Source organism: Stigmatopora nigra, chromosome 10 (assembly GCF_051989575.1).
Source record: "Stigmatopora nigra isolate UIUO_SnigA chromosome 10, RoL_Snig_1.1, whole genome shotgun sequence".
NCBI classification, from domain to species: domain Eukaryota; kingdom Metazoa; phylum Chordata; class Actinopteri; order Syngnathiformes; family Syngnathidae; genus Stigmatopora; species Stigmatopora nigra.
This window is the reverse complement of record NC_135517.1, coordinates 1,126,672-1,136,788: the sequence shown is the minus strand read 5'-3', so window position 1 is coordinate 1,136,788 and position 10,117 is coordinate 1,126,672. Positions and strand designations below refer to the sequence as shown.

At 40.1% G+C, this 10,117-nt stretch overlaps 1 protein-coding gene across 1 annotated transcript; it reads right to left on the bottom strand.

Annotated features, from left to right (window-relative positions):
- Nucleotides 1-8,241, bottom strand: dhrs3b (dehydrogenase/reductase (SDR family) member 3b). Its single transcript, XM_077727299.1, has 6 exons — nucleotides 7,865-8,241; nucleotides 2,824-2,967; nucleotides 1,817-1,936; nucleotides 1,478-1,716; nucleotides 448-573; nucleotides 1-358 (listed from the first exon to the last, which is right to left on the bottom strand). The coding sequence occupies exons 1-6, from the start codon at nucleotides 8,057-8,059 to the stop codon at nucleotides 274-276; spliced, it is 909 nt and encodes a 302-aa protein (XP_077583425.1). The 5' UTR covers nucleotides 8,060-8,241; the 3' UTR covers nucleotides 1-273.
- Nucleotides 8,242-10,117: the final 1,876 nt, after the last annotated feature.

Here is a 10,117-nt window from a genome sequence, read left to right as displayed (position 1 = left end):
TCGTCTCTAAAACTGCATTTTATTATCGTGATTTGATGCAAATAAAAATCAGATTGAAACTGGGACTAAAACAAGTGTCACAGGTACAGACCGACCGATCCTTGGCATCTCTGTACAGTATTTACATTTAACGCATTCCCTGACATTCGTTAAAAAGGGCGACCGGTCCGTTACCCCTTACATCACCCCGCAAAAGTCATCTGGTCCGTCTCCGAGGACGTTTTTAGGTCCACAGTTCTTAATCCTCGGAAGCGAGAACCTAATGGTGGAGGCTCAAGTCCGTCCTTTGAACGTATTCATGCAGGTGTAACTTCCCGTGAATTTGTGGATTTCTTCAAGTGCAACTTGCGGCATGAAACTTGGAATTTGGTACAGAAAAAAACAACCAAATCAGTCAAAATGTCCAAAAAAGGGAAATTGTGAAAGCCAGATCGGAACGGAACTCACCTTTTGAGAACGACAAGTGCATGCATGGTCCAAGGCAGGTAGAGAAACGCTACGTCCATGCGGACCGCGTCCACCGTCTTCTGGGCGACCATCTCGGGCTTGAGGGGCGGAAACAGCTGCGGGAATCTGGGAAAAGCAACCCGTAAAAATTCATTGGGTCTTCTGGTTACAAATGTTTGTACATGGAAAATATTCAGGTAATGAAAAGTTTTTGTGAGTGTGCTTAACATATTTTTAAGTTGGAACCTGGGAAAAGCAACTAGTAAAAATCCGGTGGGTCCTCTACTTACAAATGTATCTACATGCAATATATTCAGGTTATGAAAACATTTTCTGAGTGTGCTTAACATAATTTTAAGTTGGAATCTGGGAAAAGCAATCAGTAAAAATGCAGTGGGTCCTCTACTTACAAATGTTTCTACATGCAATATATTCAGGTTATGAAATGTTTTTGTGAGTGTGCTTAACATAATTTTAAATTGGAATCTGGGAATAGCAACCAGTACAAATTCAGTGGGTCTTCTACTTATAAATGCTTCTAAATGCAAAATATTCAGATTAAGAAATGTTTTTGAGTGTGCTTAACATAATTTTAAGGTGGAATCTGGGTAAAGCAACCAGTTAAAATTCAGTGGGTCTTCTACTTAAAAATTCTTCTTTAAACAAAAAAAAATCAGGTTCCAAAAAGTTTTCCGAGTGTGCTTAACATAATTTTAAGGTAGAATCTATGAAAAAAAAACAGTAAAAATTCAGTGGGTCTTCTGCTTACAAATGCTTCTACATGCAAAATATCCAGGTTATGAAAAGTTTTTGTGAGTGTGCTTAACATAATTTTAAATTGTAATCTGGGAAAAGCAACCAGTAAAAATTCAGTGAGTCTTCTACTTACAAATATTTCTACATGCAAAATATTCAGGTTACGAAAAAAAAATCTGAGTGGGTTTAACATAATTTTAAGTTGAAATGACTAAACGGGAAAAAAACGCTCCACAAATTCGCCTCGGTCTTGTTACTGCTAGCTAGATCTTACCTGACTCTCATGCCCTGGAACATTTCGGTGTTGGTGTGAAACGGGAGGACGGTAGTGCACCCTACGCCGGGACAGTCCAGCAGACCCAGCGTCAAGCTCTCCATGAAGGCCAGGGACGAAGCCTTGGAGGTGCAGTAGTCCACGGCCCCAGGGATGGGCGACTGGGACAGGATGGAGTTGATGCACACCACGTGGCCGTGCTGGAGCTCCAACATCCGAGGCAGGAAGGCCTTCGTGGTCTGGGGGTAAATATCGTCAAACGGGGGCCAAGAGTCAAGATGCCGATTTTTTTTTCATTTCCAGAGAGAATCATTGAACCCATAACCCCCAAAAACTCACCCAAAATTGCCCCAATGTGTTAATGTGCTGGGATTTGAGTAGGGCGTCGTCATCACTGTCCATCAAACTCTTGCCGTGGACTACAGCCGCGTTGTTGACTAAAATGCTAACGTCTCCAACCTGAACCCATAAAAAGACAAACTATTAAAATTGATTTATTTACTAGATGACAGCACATAATGAAAATATCAATGTAAATATGTAAGATTTCCATCATTAGTCCCTTGTTTAGGTTGATAATAAACAATGACACATAATAAACACACTTAGCACACTTAAAATTCATTAAAAATATACCCTTTTAAAATTCATTTTGCCACTTTTAAAGTACAAAAACTCCCAGAATTCTTTGGACAACATTGATACGCTATTGCTAATTACCTTATACACAAAAGAGTCTCTAATGAAAATAAATATTATATAAGATTTCCTATTGGTGCATACAGAACTCCATATATTAACTGACAGGTTATTTGGGTGCCATATGCACCCACTAAAAGAGCCACATAAGGCTCCCGAGCCATAGGTTCTCTACCCCTGGCCTAGAAGTTCAGAGACGGGAGTTAACAAATGCTAATTGCTATGCTATGGCTAATTTAGCACTTTTTAAAAAGGGAATTACACAGTCACCTCTAGAGCACTTGTTGATGTCTTGGAACTTTTTGGTACAAAAGCGTGCAGTGGGGGAGGGGCTTGTGTTGGAAGATTTTGTCAACTTAAAGGTAGTATCTGTATATTTAATGGTATTGTTTTAGTTCCATTTTAGTTTGTGTGTTTTTGAGTTGTCGTTTAAAGACAAGTTGAGAGTCAAGAGTGATTCTTAGGTATTTAAATACTTGGACTACACTGATTGTCCACGTCTGTTTCCGTGAGACCATTTTTTTTTCGCCGCCCCAGAGCTGTCATCAACATTCTTCGCTCTTATTTGGGAGAATTGAGTCAAAGAATAAATCTATACGCCAGATGGGGAGAATGCGAAGTGGCCAAAAAAAAAAAAATGTGAGTACCTTTTCTCGAACAACCTTGGCTTGCTTGTAAACCTCTTCCCGATTGGCCACGTCGCACAGGAAGTAGTGGCACTCTGTTCCCGCCAGGGAAATCTCCTCCGCTGTCTCTTTTAGGCATTTTTCCGTGCGGCCCCATAGGATCACCTGCCAAAAAGGGGAGGGGTTTTGTTAAATGATGTCAAACCTGAGGCTTGTGGGCAGTGTATGGCTCTTTGGATAGAAGCGTATGGTCCTGAACGCACCAATAGCAGCCTCGCGTTAGCACGATGACTAGCGCTACTTTCATCGTTCATTCTCCAACGTTTATTCTCAAGTGGGGGTGCCAGAACCCATCCCACCATATTTTCAAAATACATTTTGTTGATACTGATCTGATTGGTTTTATTTTAGACTTTTAAAAATAGAAAAGCATAACTAAAATCATCTTTTTTGCTTAATTAAGGGAGCTTGATTTTAGCAACAGGCTATATTAGGCCAGTCCGGTATTAGCCTTAGCTAGCTTTAGCAACAGGCTCTATTGCGGCAGCCTGGGATTAGCTTTAGCTGCCTTTAGCAACAGGCTATATTGGGGCAGTCCAGTATTAGCCTTAGCTTGTTTTTGTGCAAAATCCTAGTATTAGCCTTAGCTCGTTTTAATAAGAGGATATATTGGGAGAATCCTGTATTAGCTGTAGCTTGTTTTAGCAACATGCTATATTGGCGGAATCCGATATTAGCCATAGCTCATTTTAGCAACAGGCTATATTGGGGCAATCTGATATTAGCCTAAGCTTGTTTTAGCAACAGGCTACATTGGCAGAATCTGATATTAGCCTTAGCTCGTTTTAGCAACAGGCTACATTGAGGCAGTCCGGAGTTAGCCTTAGCTAACGGGCGAAGAGGCTAAACAAACAGAAATTTGACTCTGTCAGCTTTCAGCTTGGGCAAACTTATTGGAGTTGATTGTTTTTTTTTTCTTTTTTTTTGTTACCGGGCTTGGAGATAACCACAAAGCAGACACGTCCTGTTGAATAAGCCAGAGTTTCTAATGGGATTGAAGTCTGGCAAACAAAAGACCCCCCCGTTCTCCCCCCGGCAGAAATCTCATTAGACGTCAGGCCTCTAACCGTGCTTACCTGTTAAAAATCACATTGGATTCATTACGGTTTGTCAGCTGGCGTGACACAAAAAATAAGCTGCCAGAAGAAAATGGAAGAGAAACACTAAAAAAAAAAAGACATTTTCATTAACCTGGTGACACTACTTGATTGGTTATTAAACCATATTTTTGCACAAATAAGACCACATCCCTATTAGAAATGTACTAAAAAAAGGGTAAATAAGAAAATCTAAATGACTCCAGCACCCCCAGTTTGAACAAGCTAAATTAAATTCAGCCTAACATTATAATTATCTAAAAAAAAAAATTTAATCGCAATTTCATTTTTTGTTGTTACATGTGTTGTTTAACAACATTTTAGTGATTTTCCCCATTTTAAATCAATAATTGTCACTTTTTAATTCCTTTTTTCTGTGTTTTTAGTTCAAAAATCATTTAGTAAAATCTAAAAATATATTTAAAAAAAAGCTAAAATAAACATTGTTTTAAATCTATAAAAAACTGAATATTCAGGGCTTTTAATCCAGTTATTTTAATCCATATATAAAAAAAAAAATCAAATATTATATCTAAAATGGTCCAGCCCACATGAAATCTGGACCCTTTATCTACGGTATTTAAATATAGATGTATATTCACATACATACACACAAATATAGTATACATTTTAAAGTAATATACTTATATACCATATATAATATCATTTCAACTGGGAAGACCAACATTCAGCGATCATATTCCCCAGCCTACGAATAAATAACCAATAAAAATCAACTCAAGGGGAGGAGCTACCTCTAATCATTCCCAGTTAAACTAGATTGAATTTCCATTCACAACAGCCAAGGAGCATTCACAGCATATAAGAAAATTTTGGGGAAAAACTTGGGACAGCAACCACGCGCAGGGCCAAAGTTAGACATCCCATGTCCAAGCAACCCCCTCACCCCCGGCCTCCACCTTTAAAAAAAAAAAAACTCACGCCGAGGAGGGAGAGGGGGCAGCGGGAGTTCAGGAGGCAGTCGCCTGCCGCTGTCTAATTACTGCAGAGACAGCAAGGTCACTTGCGGGGCAATACCCAGCTGGGAGTGCTGTGCTTCCCGCCTCCGGGACAAAACACACACATTAACACACACACACTCTAACACACATATTGACACACACACACGCAAACCTGTTGTCAGCGTGGTGGCTTTCAAGCGGGTGGAAATCCAAGTTTTGAGCCAGAATATAAGAAAGACTGAAGACCAAATACTTTACTCTCGGGTCAAAGTGTGTAAGGGACGTTATATAGTGTTCCCTCGCTATTTCGCGGTTCAGCTATCGCGGACTCAGAGCTTCGCGGATATTTTTGGGAAAAAATAAAAACATAAAAACACAAATATTACATTGAAACAACATATTTTAAAGTTTTTTTTTGTTATGACATGAATTTCACTCTGTCTACACGTATTCTATATGGTGTACTGTATACAGGGGGGTAAGAACATAAAAAATTTTAAAAAAAAATTAAAAAAAATTGAATTAAATTCAAATTAAGCATTTTTGAAGGGGAATCCCTACTTCGGGAATTCACTTGGTTCCGGTCCCCATTAACCGCGATAACTGAGGGAACACTGTACATTAAATAAATGTAAAAAAAAAGCTTTTTTAACTGATTACCATCCTCTAATGTGATTGGTCCAATAAATTCCAATCAGATTTTTGATTGGGGACCTCCCTACTTCAAAGTAGATAACTCAACGTCAACTTTAATTCATTTTCCGAACCACTTGTGGAGGGTGCTGGAGCCTATCCCTACCTGACATTGAACTGGAAACAGTTTGGCATTTGGTGATCATGTTTAACTGCCTTTAATGGCAATAGACGTCCAATCCATTTTGTGTGGGAAGTCCTCCATAATTAAAAAAAATAATAAATACATGATCAGGAGGGGCGTGTCTTAAAAATATAAACATTTGAGGGACTTGAAATGGAAATATGCACTTTCACTTCACAGAAATAGTCTAAAAAAACATAGTATTTGCCTCTTTTTAAACAATTACTTTAAAATACTTGTCCAGTAGAACTAAAGGAGTATAAATATACTATTAAAATTGAGGTTTTTACACAAGTTGACTATACTTTTCAACTTTTTGTGCTTTTCTACACATCTTTGTACTCGTGTACCCATTCAGAGTACTAAAACTTGACCCCTGTGGTCAAGCCCTCTTTTAATTATAATTTTCCCACTAGCGTCCAATCCAGTTCTTCGTTTTTAGTTGTTTGGAAGCACGGTTCTGCAAGAGCTGATCTCCAAACGTTCATTCATCAACTCCACAGTTTGTCTTGGAGGAAAAAAGAAGGAAATTCCGGTTCACGTCAGAGGTTAAAACGACCCCGCTGTTTCCCTTTTGCGGCGACGCGGGCAGGAGGTAGATTGTCGCGCACGTTAGCGCAGGTGTCGCTTTCAATGCCTTCGCACCTTTGTGGCGGCCCGACAATGAGGCGCTGAAAAGCTGAAGGACGTCTTTTGTTGTGCAGCTGCGCTCGGCCAAAGACTTTGCGCCGCTCTTTTTCTAGCATTTTACCGCAAAACTCTCAATCGAAGCAAAAGTGCCCCTTCAAAAGCCAGTTTTTTTTTAGTATTTCGCTTTTTTTGCCCAAGATATCATGAGAAAAAACTAAAAAATGTGCCAAAAAGTTGAGAAAAGTTCAAAAAAATTGTATTTTATGGTTTGATTTCCGTATTTTGCGTCATTTTCTGATGTTATGGAGAGAATTTGCAGGTAAATATAGCAAGATTAGCATTCTGAGCTAAAATATATTTGCTATTTTTTAGAGAATGTTGAACTTTTTGGACTTTAAAAGCTGTAAAAAGTCGAAATGTTGGTCCACGCTCATCTTTTGTTTACTTTCGAATATCTGTTTCACAGAGGGGAATTATTTATTGTTATTTATCTCACATTTTCAGGCACAACACTTACTAATCAAAGGAATACGTTAGTTAAGGGTGCCCTTTCATATGCCTGATCATAAATGAGGAAATTATTACTTTTTTTGTGTTCAACGTTGAAACATTGTATGAATGTGACTTTGGAACGACTTTAAATTTAAGTATTACTAATAACTGGTTGTAAAATTAATTTATTTGGTGTACTCATCTTCACAAGGATCGCTCGAGGTCCTCAACCAACTGGGGGAAGTAGGCGGGGCTCATCCTGAATGGGTTTGCCTACCAATCGCAATTCACAAGGAGGCTAACAACCATACACATTCATACCTAGGGACAATTTAGCGTACAATTAGCTGAGCATGAATGTTTTTGGGATTTGGTAAGAAACTGGGGTACCCAGAGAAAACCCACGCAGGCCCAAGGAGAACATACAAACTTCACACACGGAGGTCAGAACCCTTGATCTCAGAAATGTGAGGCGGATGCGCAAAGACTCCACTAGGACACCCAAAAAAAATCATTAATTTTTATCAACGGGGGTGCTGGAGCCGATCCTAACGAACTGACGGCAGTAGGCGAGGTCTAACTTAAATTGGTCGCCAGGGCACAAGGACGGACACCCAATCATTCATAGCTAAGGACAATTTAGGGTAGTCAACCAGGTTTGGAGTACACAAAAAAGCCAAAAAGGCCAAAAGAGAACATTCAAACTCCACACAGTACCCAAATTTAAACCTCGATTTCAGAACCGAGTCAGACGTTCTAACAATTAATCCGCCATAGGGCCCAAACCGAACTGAAATCGGATTTAAACCAATTTGTCAGTGTAAACACAGCCAATTGTATAGCACGGGATCGACCAGGTGACTCCATTTTGGACACGTCAATCATACCTGAGCCCTTCCCACCCAGCGACTCGGGTCATTCAGTCCAAGTACGTTCAGAAAATCGGCTAATAAACCTCGATATGACCTCGAAAAGAAGCGGAACAAGTGTCCATTGGGTCTTACCTTCCTGGCGCCCTGTTTGGCGAACTCCTTGGCCAGGTGCCGTCCAATGCCGCGTCCACCTCCGGTGATCAACACCACCTCGTCGGTCAGCTGCTTCCGCCTGCTCGGCAGTAGTCGCCACACGGCCGAACGTAGCACGAAGAAGAGCATTTGGACCGGGAAGACGAGCACCCGACAGGCGCTCCTCAGGTCCATGGCGAAAACTTGTCGCTTTTTCTTTCTCACCTGCGGCCCGATCTCGCTCACGAGTCCGAGCTGGTCGGAGTGCGCTTCGGGCCCGTCATTTCTGCCCTGAAGGCTCACGCACAGGACTCTTGTGCGCTCCGCGAACTGCCGGCCGCCGCTTTTATATGAACTCCGAGCGTGGAAGCGAGTTGAGCCGAGTCCAGCCGAGTTGAGCCGAAGTGTGCCGAAGTGAGCCGAGTCCAGCCAAGTTGAGCCGAAGTGAGCCGAGGCTAGCCGAAGCGAGGCGGGTTCGCCCGAGTTGAGCCGAAGTGAGCCGTGGCTAGCCGAAGCGAGGCGGGTTATCCCGAGTTGAGCCGAGTTCTTCCGAGTTCTGCCGAGTTGAGCCGAAACGAGGCCAGGCTGCAAAGGAGCAGAAGGAGGGAGGTGGGGAGGGAAGGCAAAGGTTGAGGGAGGAGGAGAACATCGGGTGACGTATGATGGTGGTGGTGGGGGGCATTAATCCTGATTGACACCCTCACAAGAAGAGGTGGGCTTTCCTAAAGTGGTCACCAGGTGGGTGCCCAATACTTAAGACCCCCCCATTATGATTTAGGGATCCAATGGGAAAATCAATCAGACAGGTTGTTGTCATTTTCTGGCTGTAAATTAGAAATATTTAGTTTATAATGGTAATTTTAGACACTATATTATATATTTTTTTTATTATTTAAGTGAATGTATTTTATTATTGGTAGAAATTATGTTTAAATGCCAATAATAGCCAGTTGATTCAGTAAAAATGTTTAAATATGGCCAAAACATGAAGGGAAGTCTGCAAATTCATTGTCAATGTCAGACTGGAAACCAGTTTGTTATTTATTTATTTTTTTACATTAGCCATCACTGCCATCTACAGAGCAGATGAGAAAGTTCAGATAAAATCTTTACATTTTTTTTACATCCAGGCAGTCCAACTTCTTTTACTTTTTTTTTAAATCGCAATAAAAACATTTATTTTAATATTTTTTTCAATATAATATCCAAAATAACTGATTTTTCTAGCCATACTTACCATTATATACTTTCACTTTAAGTGTGTAACCCTATTGAATAAAAAATAAAATTATCTTATTATTATTATCCATTTTCTTCTTTTGCTAACTACCACAGCACATGGCGTCTAAATATTAAAAATGGCCGCCATTCAACATATTTTCTGATCCGATAATTTGCATCTTACATATTTTCCAGGACTATTTTTCTCTATTTTAATACCAGCATTCCACAAAAAAGGAAAAAAACATAAATTAATGGCATAAAACCTTACAAATTTTGACGCCCATTATTCCCAAATATGACCCGAACATTCTACTGGTCTGAAAAGACCATTAAAAAACGTTTTCATAATGATGGAACACGAGTAAGGAATGACGGCGACCTATCATTATTATTATTATTTATTTCTAATTGGCCATGTCTGTTTTTGTAGCGTCCACAAATTGGACCGGCGCTCATTTTGACGGCCACGTGAGATTTAGGAAAAGCTTCCCGGGCTTGTTTGTTGCCTCGGTGGCGATGGCGAAGAATCCGCAATGTCTGGGTAATTGGCATTGCTCGTTAGATGGCGTCCATCTTTTCTCTACTGGCTTTTTTTGTTACCTTCAAAATTTGACATCTGCTGTCTAATTGTCCCTCACCATGCCACCTGGACTTCGCCATGTCTACATAATTGTCAAATTTGGACAATAGCTGTTCATATTAATGATCGAAATTCTCCTTATTAAGTGATAAAAAAGTGTACAAATGCAACAGGGCATATTTGTTCACGTAAAAGTCTAAACTTTTCTACAAAGTGGACGAGGTGCCCAATCATTATGCACTAAATTCAATATTCTGTCGATGTACATTGCTTGCTGACGCGGTATATAAAGGGTGTCAGACTCGGTTTGCGGGCCGCTTTAAGGTCAACTTGATTTCACGTGGGCCATTTTAGATATAATATTTGGATATTTTTTTTATAAATGGATTAAAAGCCCTGAATATTCAGTTTTTTATAGATCTAAAACAATGTTTATTTGAGCTTTTTTA

What these genes read in the sequence shown, in the direction of transcription:
- dhrs3b (XM_077727299.1), bottom strand. Translation starts at nt 8,059, where the DNA reads ATGGACCTGAGGAGCGCCTGTCGGGTGCTCGTCTTCCCGGTCCAAATG. An exon ending in CCAAACAGGGCGCCAGGAAG is followed by an intron (nt 2,968 to 7,864) that starts GTAAGACCCAAT and finishes CCTTTTTGGCAG; the next exon opens with GTGATCCTATGGGGCCGCAC. An exon ending in ACACATTGGGGCAATTTTGG is followed by an intron (nt 1,717 to 1,816) that starts GTGAGTTTTTGG and finishes ATTTACCCCCAG; the next exon opens with ACCACGAAGGCCTTCCTGCC.